This window comes from Achroia grisella, unplaced genomic scaffold (genome assembly GCF_030625045.1).
Source record: "Achroia grisella isolate CSIRO2021 unplaced genomic scaffold, CSIRO_AGI_Agris_v1 utg640, whole genome shotgun sequence".
Taxonomy (NCBI): Eukaryota; Metazoa; Arthropoda; class Insecta; order Lepidoptera; family Pyralidae; genus Achroia; species Achroia grisella.
Genome location: NW_026712977.1, coordinates 6,355,168 through 6,374,308, shown reverse-complemented (window position 1 = coordinate 6,374,308; position 19,141 = coordinate 6,355,168). Strand labels below are relative to the sequence as shown.

At 32.9% G+C, this 19,141-nt stretch overlaps 1 protein-coding gene across 1 annotated transcript; it reads left to right on the top strand.

Moving 5' to 3' along the window:
* The first annotated feature begins 2,971 nt into the window (after positions 1-2,971).
* LOC131849293 (leucine-rich repeat protein SHOC-2) lies at positions 2,972-18,269 on the top strand. The gene is made up of 8 exons (XM_059199333.1): positions 2,972-3,400; positions 13,068-13,236; positions 13,749-13,958; positions 14,127-14,315; positions 15,744-15,974; positions 16,052-16,273; positions 16,454-16,652; positions 17,230-18,269. The coding sequence occupies exons 1-8, from the start codon at positions 3,075-3,077 to the stop codon at positions 17,691-17,693; spliced, it is 2,010 nt and encodes a 669-aa protein (XP_059055316.1). The 5' UTR covers positions 2,972-3,074; the 3' UTR covers positions 17,694-18,269.
* The last annotated feature ends 872 nt before the right edge of the window (positions 18,270-19,141 follow it).

Here is a 19,141-nt window from a genome sequence, read left to right as displayed (position 1 = left end):
TGCCGAATTTTCGCTAAGTGGCTTTTAATTATCGTTAATATATAAATAATTATGCTTACATTGTTGTCACTATATCGTAACAGATAAATCACAGAGTAATTTTGCAGTCATTCACCAGTAGATAAGATCAAATTATAGGTAATACGTTGGACTGTATGACCAGCTCTCATACAATATCTCACGACTAATACTACTAAATACAGACATAGTCTATTTATATTATATATACAGTATTTCATGTTATAAAAGAATAAAGGTTTTACCTAAATTGATTTTGTACAAAGTAGTGTGCTTGCGTGGGTTTCTTTATCTCGCCTATTATTCTACGCGTCTTCCTTTGTGTTCCAAAGGCTTGACACTTTAGTCCTTAGACTGGCAACCATGAGTACCAAAAGGGTACGTGATTACGTGATGCAGTTAATGTCTCCAGACGAAGCCTGACCTTTTAAACTTTTTGCCATTCCAATTATGTGAAAAAAGGAAAATGTAGAGAAATCTCAAATCTAAAATAGAGGGTATACTAAAATACCGTGGGACTAGAAGGATGTGTAATTGTTAAAAGTTATTTATTTATTTATTCATTGACAGTACATTCATTGTATACATTGTATGCTAGCAAGTAGATTTGGTTTCATATGGTTGCCATAATTGTAAGAAACTTTAATTTTTGCAGTAAAAAATCAATGTAATATTATGTGGATTTTACCTAAACTTAATTTAATCGGATGAAATATCAGTCGGTATAATCATAATCATAATAACCCCATAGCGCCATCTAGTCCTAAGCTACTTACTAACAGAGCTTGTGTTACGGGCAGTAGACAACTGATATAAATACATTATCACATACATAATATCCATAGGATACACATAGACCAATACAAACAATTATACTCATAAATATAAATGTTTCTACTGTGCAAGAAATCGAACTCACGATTATTGGAAGTAACGCAGTGAGCTAAACCGCTAGTCCACAGAGTCCGTAGTCAATTATATGTCGTATAAACCTAGAAATTAGCACGCAATCCTATATTAAAAAGGTATTTACTATAACTGAATCCATCTACACGTACCTACACCTACCTTGTTAGGCTGTACCTAAATAACAGATTTCTATCACCTTAGGTGAGATAACAGTCATGAATGTACTGGTTGTTCCTATTTTCAATATCAATTTAATTTTTGAAGTCCGTTACCATGGACTTATTTAATAATCACAACAATATTATATATTTGCTTTAAACTTACCGTACGTGTTATACCTATTATACTAATATGAAAGAGCAAAACAAAACTGATTTAAAAAAGATTTTTAACACAAATATAAATTGACACAGAAAGCTTTTTGGTGCCGGTCATATTTAAATTGACAAGTTTTCAGTGTGAAATGGGGTTGTAATCCACTATAAAGCTTTAAGAACAACTTTTATATGCGAACCAATGATTCCATATAATATATAGAGTTTGTGCACGGTATAACCGTTTTATATATTTTATGTTTTTTACTACTTTATATATATTATCTTCTTTAATTTATATAGAACAATATCGTATAGCTGTCGAGCTGCGCCCGCGTCTTCGTCCGCGTGGAGCAATGGCCTTGACCAAATAAAGAACACAGATTTAGTTAGTTTATAACCCAAAAAAGTTTTATCGTTTTACTTAAAAATGATGATTATTTTTATACAACCTTTCATCTCCGCTTTCAACCCCTTACGACCCTTATTTGCGCCCTAAGTAACTCCTGTCCTTTCTCAGGGTCTAGACTATCTGTATGGTCATTGTTCTTATCCTTCTATTATCTGCTTTACTTTTCATAGATATTAATATACAAGTCCTTTCTGTAATTAAGACTTATTAGCTGTATTTAGACTTATTATTAATAATATATAAATACAATTCTTCGCTAACAGAGTTTAAATGTTATGTTTGTAAGTTGAGCAACTTATTATTGCAATTTAATTTACCAACAAGTTCTAAAATAACATAGATTTTTTATGTTTTAGTATTATAAATAATAATAATAAATCTAATTGCATTGAAGTTTGACAAATATCTTAGATTGAATCTTCTAAAAATATTCTAAATGCCACAGCAGAAGAATACTCTGCACATTGTAGCGTCCATTATGTCTTCAAACGAATAGATGGCAGGGTCAGGGAAATGGGCTATTGTTGGCGATGCACCTCAGATCTAGACCAAGGACTGTTTCATTGAGGATCCCTGCGCATCGAATAGACTTGCTACGGCTGACCTAAATCCGAAGATTGTTAAGGGACTTCTACATCGAATAGAATATTGATAACGAAAAAATACATATAAAAATTTTATTCCTGCAGTGTTGCCTAGCTTGACGGTAAGGGTAAGTTCTGAAATAAAAGAAACATATTACATGTTTGTTTTCCAGAAAAAGCAAAAACTTAAGAGTTTAATGAATGTTGTCTAGTTATTATAGAGGCAGTACTAATTCAGTAGTATTAACTTATATAATGATAAAATATGTTCAGTACTTTTTAAGGGGGGTAGTCTTGTCAAAGAATCTCTCTCTCTCAAAAAAGTCTAAATTTATAATAATGAAATGGTACTCTCGCCTGTGTTAAGGGTTTATGCTGGCGGAGCACCAATGGAAGATAATAAGACGAGCATGAGCTTAGGTCGGTTAGTTCACCGTAGCAAATTCTTTAGTAAATTATCACGATGATTTTCATTTCTGACTTGGTACATTATTAGCAATGGGTCATTTACCCCCCCCCTACAAATAATTCCTCCCCAGTACATATAAGTTTATGTTCCGATTCATAGTGTTCACAACAAATTTTTAGTGCTGACCTAGGTTAACTATAATAGTACAGATAATATAATACGAGTGGTTAGTACGATAAAACTTACTGATTGAAAAAGCATAAGTGGGAAGTGTAGGAGCAGAAAAGTGCATGATGCAGACGGGTGGGTGGTGCGCATGCGCGGGGTGAATACGTTTCGAGTTGAGAGCGTCTCGGCGCTTGCCGCGACTAGGTTCACTCGTGGTGCGCTCGGGCCAGTAGCGCGAACAGCCCCGTATCGCACACACGATGGTTGCGTATACGCACGCGCTCGCCGCCGCGCTGCTGTGTGCGTTGGCTGGTCAGCTCGGAGCTGGTGCCAGTCTTCATTGTGCTATGAGAAGGGAAATCTCACCATGTACGTGTCGTCAGGGTGACAACGGTGCCATTGTGGTCATCTGTCAACGGATAAATGCTTACGAAGACATAGCACGAGCTCTCACCAGCAAATTCAGTCCTGAAACGAAAATTAGTCTCGACATCTCTTACTCGCAACTGCCGGATTTTGATGATCATAGCTTTCGTGAACTTGGACTTTCTATTACAAAACTCAAACTAAATTTCGACAATTTAAGGCAAGTTTTTATGCAGTTTTTTTTATATCCATCTTTCGGTTTTCTATGATAAGTTTGATGTGGAGTTGTTGTACTGTGCGCGACTGATGCCAGCTCTTTGTTGTGTAAAGAATCTGTTGCAATAACACATTAATACCGTGATTACGATACATCAAAACAATGTGTAAGTTGAATGAGAAAACAACAGGTCTGTGATAAGAGCAGAGTTGGCGCGATGAGAATCGGTCTGTTATCGAAGCAGTGGGCGGCAACGTTCCCAGGGCTGGCGGCTGCTCATCGCTTTTTGCAACGCCAAATCGGGTATACATCACAAAAGCATCAAATTGTGTACAACAGCTACCAGTTATCATCATGTCAGTAATAAAATATTATCGGGAAACGATCACGACCGCTTCTCAGTAAATTTCCCTTCGAAATGGGCTTATTATTGAAATGGTTCTTATCAGTGTCATAATTACAATTAATGCAAACATGAGGAATGTGGATACGAGTCCGTGTTCCTTGTATTTGCCCGTCTAGTTACTGTTCAGTATAATGTTAGAGAATTATAATATGATCATAATTATCATTTTTGGCAGATTTATTTCTCATAACTAACAATTAAGTTGCCCCTGACCTGTGTGCTCGACCCGTATTGACCACTCAATTACTCCTTCAAGATTTCCAAGGCAGCATATATTTGAAAACGTCCGACATTTATAGATATTTTTCCTTATACTTTCTGTTAGCCCAGAGTTTAATTAGGTAATTGAGATGATGAATCATGAACACAATTATGAAAGCCTTAGCTTGCGAAGCATGAACATTATGCAGACCCTAAACAGGGACAGTTATTGTATTTAGTCCTGTCCTTTGTATTTTTATTCAAGAACGTAAATGTATTTCATAAATCCCAAGCTCGTTGCTTCTTCTTCTACTATCTAATATAGTTATAGCAGATTTTTTTCAAATCTTAGTCTATTTCAGTCGCAGTTATTGACATTCTATTGTTTCTATTACTTTATTGGGTTAGTAATATTATACTCATACAAAATACTCTTTCAACAATTGCTGAAGATGAAAGTTTTCCATCTATAGTACGTTTACTTGTGATAGATCAAACATTATGAAAACGAAAGTTGCAAAATACTAGATATTTACATAGTAGTTGGGTTTCCACCTTTTGTTAGCGAGTTCTGCAGATCGTTATAGGGATGGCATCTAGGAGACGTTGCTCGATAGTTGTCCGTATAGTGCCCGGGTTATCTGAGGTCGCCTCTAAAGCAGTATAAAATTGAATGATATCATATTGGCCGTAGTCGTATACACAGTATTTACTCATTAATGGTATACTAACAAATTACAGGGACCATTGTTTGTCGTGGATATTTGTGGACTTGATACGTACTAGATACTTTTCTGATATTTTACTTTAACTTGTTTACTTATATATAAATTGTAGATTAAGAAGTACCTAAATATTGTATCTAAGAGAGTCTCATGGTTCTGTTACTAGGATTAAATAGTCGAATTATATTGTAGCTAGATGGTATAAAGATATTTGAAACATACATTTATTTTACAACAATATTTCTAAAGAGAAGATTTTTTAAATTCTTCTACCAAACGTGAAATACAGTGCAGGTGAATCCGTGGCAAACGTCTACTATTGATCATGAATAAGCTTAATGCAATTAATATACCTAGGTCATCAACCATCACTGATGAATATGGATTTAGTTTTGATGTTAAAATTGAAAATAGGTATTACATTAATAAAATCATACTACTATGTCATCTCTATATATGTATGTGTTTGATATATTTAAAACAATAAAGAAAGAAAAACATTTATTGACAACCATTGCACTTACATACCAATGTATTGAATGTGGTAGTACCTGATACTTTTGCGAGTTATGGCATTCTTTCTATCTTAAGGCGCGAATAAAACAGAGTCGTGTACTGCTTCAGGACTTGTTTCCACGTCTCCCCTTCTTTCATTCAAAGTTAAGCATCGATATTTACAATCATTAATGACCGAATGCAAAATTAATGGTAACGTAACGATTATTGTCACAGTAGAATCGTAAATATTAGGAGCGTCAAACAATTTACGGTCAGATTTCACTGGACTCTACGTTTCTCTTTACAACAGTACATGAAGGTTTTATTGTTCTTAGTAGCATTTTAAACATAACATTTGAACAAGTTAAGCCAGCAAATTCAGTGTACGTAATCTACAATCTTAAATTTAATAATGCCTCGAATTTCGGTATAAAAGATACTAATATTGACTGATCGACTACTGTATCTTTCGCCAGGCAATGGAAATTAATCAATTAGGTCTTGACTCACTGATTTATCATAGTTGAGACAAAATTGATTCAGAATTAAGACACAGTCGATTGCATATAGGAGACGCGAAATAAAAAAATAATTTATTATATCCCACCCCTCATAGGATGAAACGAGATTTGAAATTTTGTTTTGTTGTGTCCCAATTTTAATGTAATTATAAAATTCTTCTTCTAATTTATGACAAAAAAGCGCATATATCAGAAATTTTAAATAATAAATAAATTGTTGATGAAGATAAAGAGTTTAATAATTTTTTAAAAAAATATATTAATACATTTGCAATTTTTTTAATACAAGATTATTAGGCATTTAAGTAGCGTGAATATAATTTAGTAATTATAATTAACAATTTTAGTATAATTTATATGCAGTATACAATGAGTTAGTACGAGTATGATGAGTAGATACACGTATATTGACAGCCTCAGTGGTCTAGTGGATTAGCACACCGCTTTACTTCCGATGGTCGCGGGTTCGATTTCTAGCACGGTGGTTTGCACCCGTGGTTTGAATCGAACCCGCGACCACTGCGGTATGCTAATCCACTAGACCACCGAGGCTGAAAGTATTGCGAGAAAAAGTTTTTATGTATGCGAATGCGAATATAGCCAGTTTTAATTTAATTAAAAAATATATTTGGTCTTTATAAGTAAAAATAGGTACGATCTGAATTCAAAACTTTTCTCCACATTTTTTGTAAGCTAATTAAATATACCGTGTCTCTTTGAAAAATAGATTTGCGTCGAGAAAATTTTGCTATGATTTTTTACGATTTTAAGTGTCGCCTGATACGGGACAAATTGTACGATAGCCTTCAAATGGCATTCATGGATGAAGGCCCTTCTAAAGCAAACGTGTATCGTTGGTATAATGAATTTAAGCATGGTCAACAAACTTTAGGGGATGAAGAAAGAAGTGCTCTTTGACGGCTGTTTCATAACAGCCGTCAAAGGGCGACCACTTCTTGAAAGAGGGCTAGCAGTGAAAAATTTGATCCAAAAACAATAGACGAGTTACATACCAAGATATTCAGCATATACTGCAGATTGGATCAGAAAGCCTTCACGAGATTCTACATGTGCATCTACGGGTGCGTAGGATAGTTTCACGCTGGGTGCCGCACAACCTCACCAATGTTCAGAATCAGGTAAGGGTGGAATGGTGCCATGATATGATAGACAAATTTGAAGTTGCTTTTTCAATATGACTGGCTCCTTGGTATCAATTCCTTAACGAAATCAAAGAAGTATTAACACAGAATGATATGCTACCAAATGCTTCGAAGACGTTTTCTCTATTGTGAGCAACAAGCGACCAAACACAGGGCTCTGCGAGCTACTGCTCCATCAAAATAGCCGCCCACACCGCAATCAAAACGAGGGACTTCTAGACAGCACAGCGGCCAAACTCCTGGATCACCCTGCTTACAGCCTTGACCTAGCACCGTGTGACTTCTTCTTATTCCCAAAAATCTGCTAAAAGGGATACAATTTTCGTCTCCGGATGATGCGCTCTCAGCGTTCGAGCAGGCTGTAAACGAGGTGTCTGCGGCAGACTGGAAAAGTGTTTCGAAAACTGGTTCAGACGCATGAAACTAGAGGCTTGTGGAGAGTACTTTGGAAATGCGTAATAAAATATATTTCCCTATAGAATATTTTTTTTAGTGTCGCAAAACTTTCTGAGTGTCCCACGTATATGAGTGAGTGACTTACGTCTTAGTGACGCTTGTCACTTCACTATTTTATGAAAATATATTTAGAACATGAAGATATTAGTTATTCTGTAAATGACTCATCTATCAAACCTTTATTATACTGATAACTGTCTTCAGTAATAATAATAGTTATCTACTCCACATAAAATTATAGTGTCTTCATTAACGAATGGTACTTATATTTAATTTTTGGGTTTCTCGGTATTATGAAAAATCAAACCGGAGTAACCTATTTTAAGGTTAAAATGTCTGCCCAAGAAATAATGTATTTCTCTCCATCATACATAGCAAATAACCTTCGAGCTGACTTGATAAGTTGCACTTTGCGAAAATCAATAATTGCACCGCGCATACTGTTACATATATATACTGCGCATATTACCTCTGTAGCTATGTATATTCCGGGCGCATTTCCTGGAAGCCTTTATTTCGCTGCCATGTCTGAACAATCTCCCGCCCCGTATTTAATAAAACTGTTCGATGTTAACTGGGAATATGATAATAAATGTCTTCCATTTTCGTTGTATTTGAAAGATATATACTTTATTAATTGTCCTATTAAAAACTATGATTTTATTAAAAGGTTTCCTGTATATTTCGCAAACAGTTTATGATGAGCGCCGAATAAATATTGTTCCTAGTAGCCATTCAGCAGTCATTGTTATTGAACAGTGATAATTCGGGTCTTTCCGGAGACTTTATGCTTTTTGATAAGCCGATATTATTCAAGGAAACTTATAAGGAATACGCACATTTAAATTGTTTTTAACTGTCAGCACCAAGTGTTTGTTATATTTGATAATAAGTAATCTAATTTTAAGTTTTGTTATAGTTATAGCATTTACTGTATATGGTGTAGTTCATGTCAATAAGCACGTATTAATATTTTGTACATATATTTATTACTCAATTCAAAATGACAAATTAAGCAAAATGAATAAAAAATTTCGGATATACAAATTTACTTAAATCTAAACTTTGTTAAAAGTTGTCTGCGTGGGTACCTACCTCGTTTCAGTTCAGTTCAGTTTTCTTGCTTTTCTCCCGAAACGCAACGCACGTGCGTTGCGTTCCGGGAGAAAAGAAACGCACGTGGCGCAAAAAAAAGATGTAAAAATTATAACAAGATAAAGTGATGTCCGTGGTGTTGGTGATGCTATTTCCTTACATAAACTAGAAAAGTTTTAACCCCGAAATATGCAAATTTAAAGTTAATGCAGATTAGTATTAAGAGAGCAACTTGTGTAACTTTAGCTGCTTCTTTACTTGCAATTTGATTAATTTCAATGGATAGGTACAGGTCAACTTTCAAAATACATATTTTAAGCTTTTCAAGTGAAGGAATATTAATAATATATATTTTGTTTTTCTTTTTTAATATAATTCAAGGTACCTAAATTGCAAAATAGAATAACGGTAAGAACACCTCAATATCTGACTATCATCCATAAAACGAGATTTCTATGACTAAAGTTAGATTTCTGCTAATAAAGTAATATCTTATTGTTCAATATTCTTACATGCATCTTTAATCGATATATATAAGTCAAATATTAGTATATTCGTACTTTAAATCATATTTAATGGTGATGTGACAAAAAAAGCGCACAGGCCCAGTTTGCTCCCGAGACGAGCCTAGCGCGGTTCGTTTAATTGTATTTGCTGGTCTCGTTTTGTAATTTAATTACCCTTTGGCCTAAGCGAGAACATCAATTACGATTCGTTCGTCGGACGAGCAGCGAACTCGTAGCCACTTACGCTCCCAGATTACTCTTTATACCAAAAGCAGAGTATAAAGATCAATATAAAAATATATATTGTTATAAGCTTTTTTTTTATCAATTAGGTCCTCAATTTATGTAGGTACTATTGTACAAAAGGTAGTTATTAACAGATTCTAAAAAGTTAGGAGAGGTCTTACTTTACTTATCTATCCAAGTTGCGTTAAGAGAGGACCTTTACAAATGAGAAGGATACAAATTTTTGATCACCAGAAAGTATAACTACTCGGTAGTTCAGTTATTTCGAATAATACATATAATACATATTTTGGAAGGCATAGAATATTTATACTTGTGGTTGAGGTTTTTCGTATTCGAGTTACATTTCCTAAACCACTATACATACATACAATGTAATCCATTTTTTATTTTAAAATCTTTTAAATTAGATTTGTATATTATTGACAAATTACTCAAACTCATCAAAATAATAGTGTTCTGATTTTATAATATTATCACATTAGTAGTTCGTTAATAAAATACATTTTTATCACATCCATGTTGAATATTATTTCTCTAATTTTATGGATATTTAAATACAGGTTTCAAAGAAGAAAAGGGGATTGTAATATAAGTTTTAAAACAAATTCTATTTACGGGTGTATTAAAAGTATATTTATAGATTCTTCGTAACTCCGTGTCTAATCTAATTTAGAAACAAAGAAAAGTACAGAAATTAGTGGATAATAAAATGTCTAAAATGTAATAACTACTAAACAAACAAACAACAAAACCACAGCGCTTGAACAATGAATGCTAGCGCGGAATTTCAGAACTTACCACTACTGAAAATTGTACTATAGGAAACTCAGCAGAAATAATTGCATTTTCTTTTATACTGAAGAGGTTGGCATTTTGTAGTGCATCGATACGATGCAATACAAAATGCCAACCTTAAATTCATGTCAAAAGTCAGTTATAACAGACTGCCGTTAGAGAAGGTTTACGCCTCATCGTCATCTTGTTGCTATTGTCTCTAAGATATTAGAGGTCGGAGTATAATTTAATATGACACAGATATTTGACTCTCACTTTTATGCCCGCCCCTATGCCTGAGTTTAACTCACTTTTATGAGAATTGCATAAGAAGATTTGCCATTTTATTTGGTTGTCGATTGTAAATTGATAATTAATTAAATACATTTCAAAAATTTTTAAATTTGTATGAAGTGTAATTCATACATGGATATATATGCACTTATGTGAATACTTTTATCTAATAGAAGGTATATAATTTGCTGCGTTAACTATTATTACAATCTTTAGATTTGTGCACTTTCGAGAAGAAAAGAAAATTGTATTGTATTGTTCCGGCCGTGGTGAAATAAACTTTAATAATTTGAGGCTATTCAACGACTTGGCTAACTGCGTTTGCTGACGATTACTTGGGAGTTGCTTGCTAATTCTAGAAGTCATAGTTTTAGCTAAAACCTATGTCTCAGCTACAGAGCTTTTACAGACCTTAGCCAATGTATAAACCTCAGCACATGTACTTATATTTTGTGCTTATATACTTATTGTGTCTGGATTTTTAATTGACTGAAGATAAAGTTGAATGCACAAGTGCGACATGGCAAATGCATGTTCGGCGTCACCGCGACCGATGTGGCGACGACGGCTGACAAGCGACCATGCGACCGTTTGGCGCCGCCCCTACACTGATAACCCCGGAACGTTGACCCCCCTCACATTAGTGTTTACTAAACTCGCGCCACATGCATTACTACCGATTTTGATGCACGTCGATCCTATCTTTTCATTGGAAAATCCCTTAGCGATCAAGCTATTGACCCGGTCATCGCGATAACACCAAACGTTGAGGGAAGCCCGAAATATGACTGCAGAGACATGTGTCCTGAGACTTACTCACAATGATTATGAATTATAAATGTTACCACTTAAGACTTTATTTGTTTTTGTTTTAGCGTATTCTTATATTGAATAAAATGTTGAAATCTTTGAGTTGATGACATGATTAGGATGCTTGTTATTCTTAGACGATTCCTTAAGTCTGAGAGCCGTGATCACCAAGATGCTTGTAACAACATCGAAATATTGGAAGCCAATTAAAACCTAATCAATAATAAATATCCCATTATTATTTTTTATTTACTTATTTATGCACTTTATTGCACCAGATACAGAAAAAGGTTTAAAATAAACAATTAATTATATATAATGTGTACAATTAATTTGTCTTGATAGAGCTTTCTCGAATTCGAATAAAATAATTCTTTACCACGACTGTTCTTTGAATCTAGCCCTTGAATGAATTGGTGTCGCAAATTGATGATCATGCTGAATACGGGAAGGGTTGTTATATAAGTGGAATTAATTATTTTTATATCATATTGACACAAGAAATTGAGTTAATAAAATCAAATAGATGCCTTGTTTCAGTAACTAAATTTCCAAATCATAATATACTCTTGTTATTTTTACTGTAGTTTTTATTTCTATATAGAATAATTATATATAGACCAAGTGATCCCAAACATTATTCTTCCCTGGCTCGTAAAGTTGTTGTTTATTGTAAATATGATAAGAGATAGAGAAGATAAGAAGCGTATAAGAATTATACTTTATATGTATGCTACGAAATAGCATCGACAGTAGGTATTTAATTATGTAAATATAAACAACAAATATACAAACTTAGATAATATTAAGTATATATGTGTATATATATGTAGATACATCCATGAATATTATATTCGAGGCGTATAAGTTTCATTAAATCCCATAAAATAAGATAAGTTATCTTAAAAGTTGAAAGAAGAAAACTATAAATAAAATTTGATACAATAGGGTCTCGTATTACATCGCATAGATAAAAAGTTATATTTATTTCAAGAATTATTTTTACCCTTCGGTTGACTGCACTTGAGCAGTGTCAACTGATATGTAACCGGTGATTACACCTTATTAGGTGGTCTGATAACGTAATTCAATAAACTACAAGATAAATATAATTCGAATCTGGCCGACGCAAAACTTTGTAAGAAATTATATTTCTGAATGACTGTATGACCGATGATGTACCTACAATGTGATGATCATAATGTTTGTCGCGATGGAGGAACACCAATCACAAACCATATTAATTTGAGAGACGACCGTAGGTTCCATTAAAGTATAGGTACCCCGTAAAGTTGCGTTTTATCATGACGTAGACCGTTAATTGTTCTAACTACCCCATCTGTGACAACCGTGACGATATATTATTATGAAATTATTCTCAAATTATCATGTCGTACGATGATTCATCAGAAGGATTATATTTTAGTTGTAGTAGTTGGAAGTTGTAATTTAATTGACGTGTACGTTTATGACATGTGTTGACTTTCAGTGGTTTACAAATCTACGGTGATAAAAATAATCACTACTACGATATATGACAATTATTTAGGTTTAAAGATCGTTTTCTTGAATCTATTCATATTATTATATAAGATTGTCGTTAGTTTAGTGTGGTTAATTAGATGATAGTTTAAAATTATGGAAATATTTGCTAATACTTTTGAATCTACATATATAGGGAACATACATTAAATGTGTAAAAAATTATAATAATCTATTTCATACCGGAGGCACAAATAAAAGAAATCATTAATTAAGGTTAGCGGTCAAAAAAATCTACATTTCGTTCCATTGAGGTCTGTACTCTTTTTACTTCTATTCATGTAGATTTCTAAATAATACAAACTTACAAATATTACCAAGACACATAAAACTCTTTCGGAACACATCTAGTATAGTTAAGTTTTGTAATAGTTTTTATTTTATTTTCCTATATTATCACACAGTAACAAATTTACTTTTTATTTTTCAGCGAATTAAAAGAAAGCGTTTTCTCAAAACTGGACTTAGTGGATTATTTTAGTTTAGCAGATAACTCGCTCACAGAGATGCCGCGGCATATACTTCGTCATCTACCTCATGTAAAAACTCTCGATCTCTGTAGGAATAAAATAACGAAACTAACTGTTGAAGATTTTAGGGTGAGTTTATTTTTACTTATTTTTTTATATTACCTGTTGTACTGAGTATTGGGTCTCGAAAAGAGAAGTATTATTTTAGTATTAATTATTATAAGTCGATCTCAAACAATATTTCTTTAACTATTATAGCCAGACAATTTGGAATTTATGGATACTTTAATACAGATATTTTAATTAGTTTTTTTATAATACAATATATTTTATTCAATTGACCTTTATTACATAATCAAATAAATAAGAGAAATATCACTAATGTTATTTTAGATAGAATAGGTAGAGGCATTTTAGACGTCAACGATATGGTGAAAACAACATCGAAAATACACTTGTAACAAGTAGACATACTTAGGGCTTCCAGACTTCCTTAAGGATACTGTTTGAAGTTCTTTTAGATATATAAACTTATCACAATTTTTTAATATCAATCAAACACTAAGAACAAGGAAATACTAATAAATATAAATGTAGATTGCAGTTTGGTACATAATTATAACTCTAGAATTTTTTTTCAGGATATAAAAGAAGAAGTAAAGACTTTGCTAGTGGCTGATAATGGAATATCTAAAATTGAGCGAGAAGCTGTCCCCAAGGCAGTGAAACATGTGCATTTCGGTATTAATAAGCTGAGTACTTTGAATGGCACACTGAGGGACTTAGACGACTTGGTGTGGATATTCATTAATTTGAATAATCTCAAGTCTATAGACAATGAACTGCCAATAGTAAGTAACAATAAAAATATTTATCATTTTATTTTTTTGTTACTCATTAATAAGAATTGGAATAATGTTGTCCTTTCCTATTATACCTACTTAGTTTTTATTCTATGCAATTATACTACACTGATGTTTTCAGTATTGGATCTATTACAAATAAAACCTTTTTTACAGAAAGCCAAAAAGATTGTGCTCATTCATGCTGCTCACAATGAATTGCAAAACTTGCCGAAAGACTTAAAACAAATGCCTTCCTTGGAAACACTTTATTTTTATGATAATAATATCAAATCGTTGGATGGAGCTTTACAAAAGTCCAGAAGACTTTTAACTCTTGGTTTATCATTTAACAAGATAGAAAGTGTAAGTTTATTTTAGTTCACTGTCCATGGTAGTATATCACTATAAGTGATGTAAAATACACAAAAGTAGTTTCGAAATAGCTATTATTTAATTTATTCTGGGCTTATATATATCGCTACAAAAGGAATGTTAGGTAAATATAAATCATAAGCATTTTCTTAAGTTTGGATAATCGCCTGAAATTCCCTCATATTTTGCAGCAAATGATATATTTTAATTAGTTCGTCTATCTTTTTGATAGACCTTGTTCAGATAGGAATACGCATGTGTTTTTGAATGTTCTAATTCCACATGTACAATATAATTAAATATTATTATTTATTTATAGAATAAAATAGGGAGATTTGCCTCCTGTTACGTGGTCTGACTAAACTTTCCTTACGTCTGTTTTGCAAATCGCTTCACCCTGACCTAATTACGAAAGGTTCAAGTATTTGGTGGCTACCCCGGTAAATAGGTTGGCTGGGTATTATATTTACTTTTATGACAGTATTATTATGGCTTATTTCCTGCTTATTGATACAAACTTCAGTAACACATAATAACTTTCACTCTTATATTCATCGTATAACAATGTTTTTAAATAAGATTGGAAAACTCAAAAGTTTCTTCATTAAAATAGTTAAACGGATTTTAACGCGAGTACAAAAAGAAATAATCTTTACACAAATAAACTCATTATATGTAAGTACTTTTCAATAGTCGTATTATTTATTCTACCACTCATTCGGAACGCAGATTCATCACAAGAAGAATGAGCAAGAAACTTGTTAAATGTTGAATAATTTTATGGTAATCGACGTTTCGACTAGATTGCACTAGTCGTGTTCACGAGCTCACTCAAGTTGACGTTGAGAGACTTCAATTAATTTATCATAATTATTCGTGTTAAAACCCATATAACTATATTAATAATGTGTACTAAATGCGAAAAGTCTATAGTTTCAATTGGCCAAAATACAAAAACACCTCCTTTGTCCTCTTTAAATAAATAGTGGGTTGACAATTGCCCGACTTTATATCAGACATACATACTTTAAACGAAATTTTTAGGTTGGTTCAACTTAGGGTTCCATCTTAATAGTTCGTCTAGCTAACATGGGCACGTTTCATAGTCCGTAACTTTATCATTTTGAACATCATAATAATTCGTTGATGATTCTATTATTGTCACCTTTCGAAAACAGTCTCAGCTGCTTAAGCTTCAATTATTTAACTTTTCAAATAAAAGTTAAATAATGCACCTATATAATATATATAACATACATAGTTCTTATAGAATAGCCATAAATATGCAAAATAAAAATATTGACATTTAACATATAGGTACTTAAACTAACAATATAAGATTTCTTACGATGAATTAATATCATAACATAAAATTATTTTAAAATTGAATATGGCATAATTTATTAAATTTATTTACAGTTATCTGAGGATGAATTTACAGAAGCAGAAAAATTGGCATATCTAGATATAGCTTATAATCATTTAAAGATTTTAAATGGGTCACTTAGAAGCTTAAAATCTTTAAGATATTTAAATTTAACGCATAATTATTTAACTGAATTTTCATTGCAAGAAATCAAAGGTTTAAAACGACTTTCAGTAATCGATTTGTCTCATAATAAAATTAGCCACATTACTGGAAATATGGAGGTAAGTTCCATAAATGTTTAAACATTGGATGCTTAATAATTTCAAATACAAGAGAATAATGTTTGTATATTTTTAAGAACCTTGTGGATGTTGAAACCCGCGTTTTGGAATTGCGCCTCGATCACAATCATTTGACGAATTTAGGAGGAGCTTTGATGGGCCTTCATGGACTTCTCAGATTAAACCTGAGTAATAATCAAATCCAACAAGTATGTCCTGATGATCTGATTGGTCTGGAAGACTTAAAACTACTTGACGTATCTCATAACCAAATTACATCTTTAGAAGAAACTTCCAAGGTTTGTTTGAATAATGCTAAATGCGTCAGTTTTTATCTATGATTATATTTGCGGTGTTTTATATTTATTGCAAGCTTAGCGAGCTCACTAATATGTTTCTGCCATAGCGAGATGCTTGTATCATAAAATTGTAAACTAAATTTTATTAGTCATTAGTGTAAAACAAATTATTGGTTTCAGACATTTTTACCATCTCTTGAGGAACTAATAGCACATCACAATAATATTACTACATTACATAAAGATTTCCACGGGCTGCCATCATTATGTCTAGCTGATTTGTCTTACAATCAAATACAGTCTGTTAATTACGATCTCGTTTCAAAATCTCGCTGTGTTATAAATGGAGTACCCAGTATATTGAAAATATATCTCCAAGGTGGGTTTGCATGATAATATTATTAATGTATTTATTGTATTGAGGATGGAGCTGATGCTAAAATATCATTCTGTGAAATAATTTAATTAAAATTTAGAAAATAACTATTTAATTTTAATGTGCCCGGTGTTTGAAATTCTGATGCAAAAGAACGATGACTTCGCTGTGAGATACATCTGAATGTGACATCTTAGCTTCCAAATAAATACAATCCAATACGTTCTTTTGTACGATATTTCAAATGTATTATCAGAACGTAGTTACCGTTCCATGGAGAATATGTTTATGGGGTCAGTTTCTTTATATTTTTTTTATACTTATATATTTATTACCTTCGAGCTTGTGCGCAAACATTACAAATAGTTTTATTTGTAATATTTCAAAGATGCTATTAATGGTATAAGAAGTATAGAGATCGATACTTATTGAGTAACTTCAAATGTCTGGTAGGTAAATCCTTGCAAAGCGAAAACATGATATTTAGCGATTGCGAAAAATATTTCCTATAATAAAGTTTTAATTTAATTAGATAGAGTAATGTAGGACTTTAATAATGTCACACACTATTCTATTCCAGATAATCCTGTTCTATGCAGTGAGCGTTTATATGAGCTCATTAAAGTTTTGGATAACTTAAATGCACGTATCAGTGGAGTATCAACATGCGTAGCACCACAGACGGTAGCTCCTGTGTTGAACATGCGGGCACTGAACGACATCGTACCACAGAAAGATAATCCGCCTTTAATAGTGGTGGCGCACGTTGGCACCAGTTTACGAGTGTTACCTCATGAAGCAGTGGATCGTGAATTGATTCCGCCAGTTCCACAACTCCAGTATCGACGTGTCGGTGCTCTGGTCGGTCATATATTGCCAGAGCGTGAAGGCGGATTACCTGTGCTTGTTGAGCCACCTGTAACGCTGCCATCAGCGGGTTCCAACGTAGTCGTAAAATGGCCAGACGACCGAACAAGCGATGAACCAGTCCATCCGCTTAGCGACCACTTACGTCTGCGAGATTTAAATGCGTCACCGCAGTGAAATTTTAAGTATCTGGTGTCACAAAATGTTGACGCCATCGAACTGAGTGCTTCATCTTAGGAAATATAACTGCCTCTAATCTAGACTAAGGCAGAGTGTCTTCTGATTCGGTCGGGTGCATAGTTATCTTTCATAATCTTTTCCTATTGATTTTAGGTTCTTGATGTAAATAGGAGTTCTAGTTAGCACATTCAGTATGCATCCAAAAGATTGATAATCCTACTCGTGGTTCGTCGAGACTTGTGTTTCCATGTCCATAAGGCACAAAATGTTGTAGCAATTATATAATATTAAGAAGCGGTGTGTCTAGGAGTTTTGTAAGTGTTATCATATGAATGAATGTGTGACCAGCGATATAATCAACCGTCTAACGTTAGAAATCAAAATTATTATAGAATATTTTATATCACAGGCTGTTAATGATTGAATACACATACCAAATATTATTTAGTAGTTAATGTTTTATTAGAATAATTTATATTGACGAATAACATTACTAATATAATATAAATCGATGTATATAAATAGATTTATTACATTACATAAAATAAACGACTATATCATAAGATTAATAAACAATTTAACTTGGTTTATTATTTCCCATCCCTATGAAGCTCATCATTTTCATCATGTAAGTTAAATAATAACTTATGCTTACGTGAGGATATAGCATTATTTTTTTAACTTGGGAAAGGGACTTAAAGGGAAGGATAATATCACGAGAAACCAACATCGTCATCATAAATTTCGTTCATGTCACGATGGTTTCTAGGAGGGACAGTGTGGCGGTCGGCTTGATAATGCAGATTACAAGAGCACAATTTTTAATCGGACATATAAGGAATTTAAAAAAAGAGTTAGTTACAAAATTTTAGAATTATAATGAATTTTCAGAATAACGGAACAAAATTTATTTAGGTATATTTACTGTAATAATAAAGAACGCAAGTAGAGGGGAACGTAAATATTTACGGTAAAATTTTGTGTTAAGGTTGCTATCGTGCTTGAGGGAGGGGGAGACACAAGTTCTCTGAAAAAAATACTGAAGAATACCTACACTGTAATTTTCATGCGCGGACACGCTCCTCTAAAGCAACAGTTTCCTTTTATTTCATCTTTTGTTTTTTGTTTAAATATTACCGAGGCGGACTTTATAAAAAATGGTCGCTGTGGTTACCTCTAGCTATATACTTTAGCCGCCAAGCACCGTCTAAACTATGTTTCTATTTAAGGATGAGATAAAGCAGTAAAACTACAGTATAAAGGACATATCTTAGTCCTCCAGAATAGAACACAGTAGAATACAAGGGTCGTATTACGAGGGTCACATGATGATAGATGCTAATATATTCAGGCAAAAGCTATAGATTTTCGGAACAAACTTGTATCTGAAACAGAAACTTCACTCCATCATCACCAAAGAGACACAAGTTTGCGCAGTTACTGCT

Excerpts from the sequence above, each read along its gene's own strand:
- LOC131849293 (XM_059199333.1), top strand. The coding sequence starts at position 3,075 with ATGGTTGCGTATACGCACGCGCTCGCCGCCGCGCTGCTGTGTGCGTTG. Across the intron at positions 13,237-13,748 it reads TAACTGTTGAAGATTTTAGG|GATATAAAAGAAGAAGTAAA; the intron begins GTGAGTTTATTT and ends ATTTTTTTTCAG. Across the intron at positions 16,274-16,453 it reads CTTTAGAAGAAACTTCCAAG|ACATTTTTACCATCTCTTGA; the intron begins GTTTGTTTGAAT and ends TATTGGTTTCAG.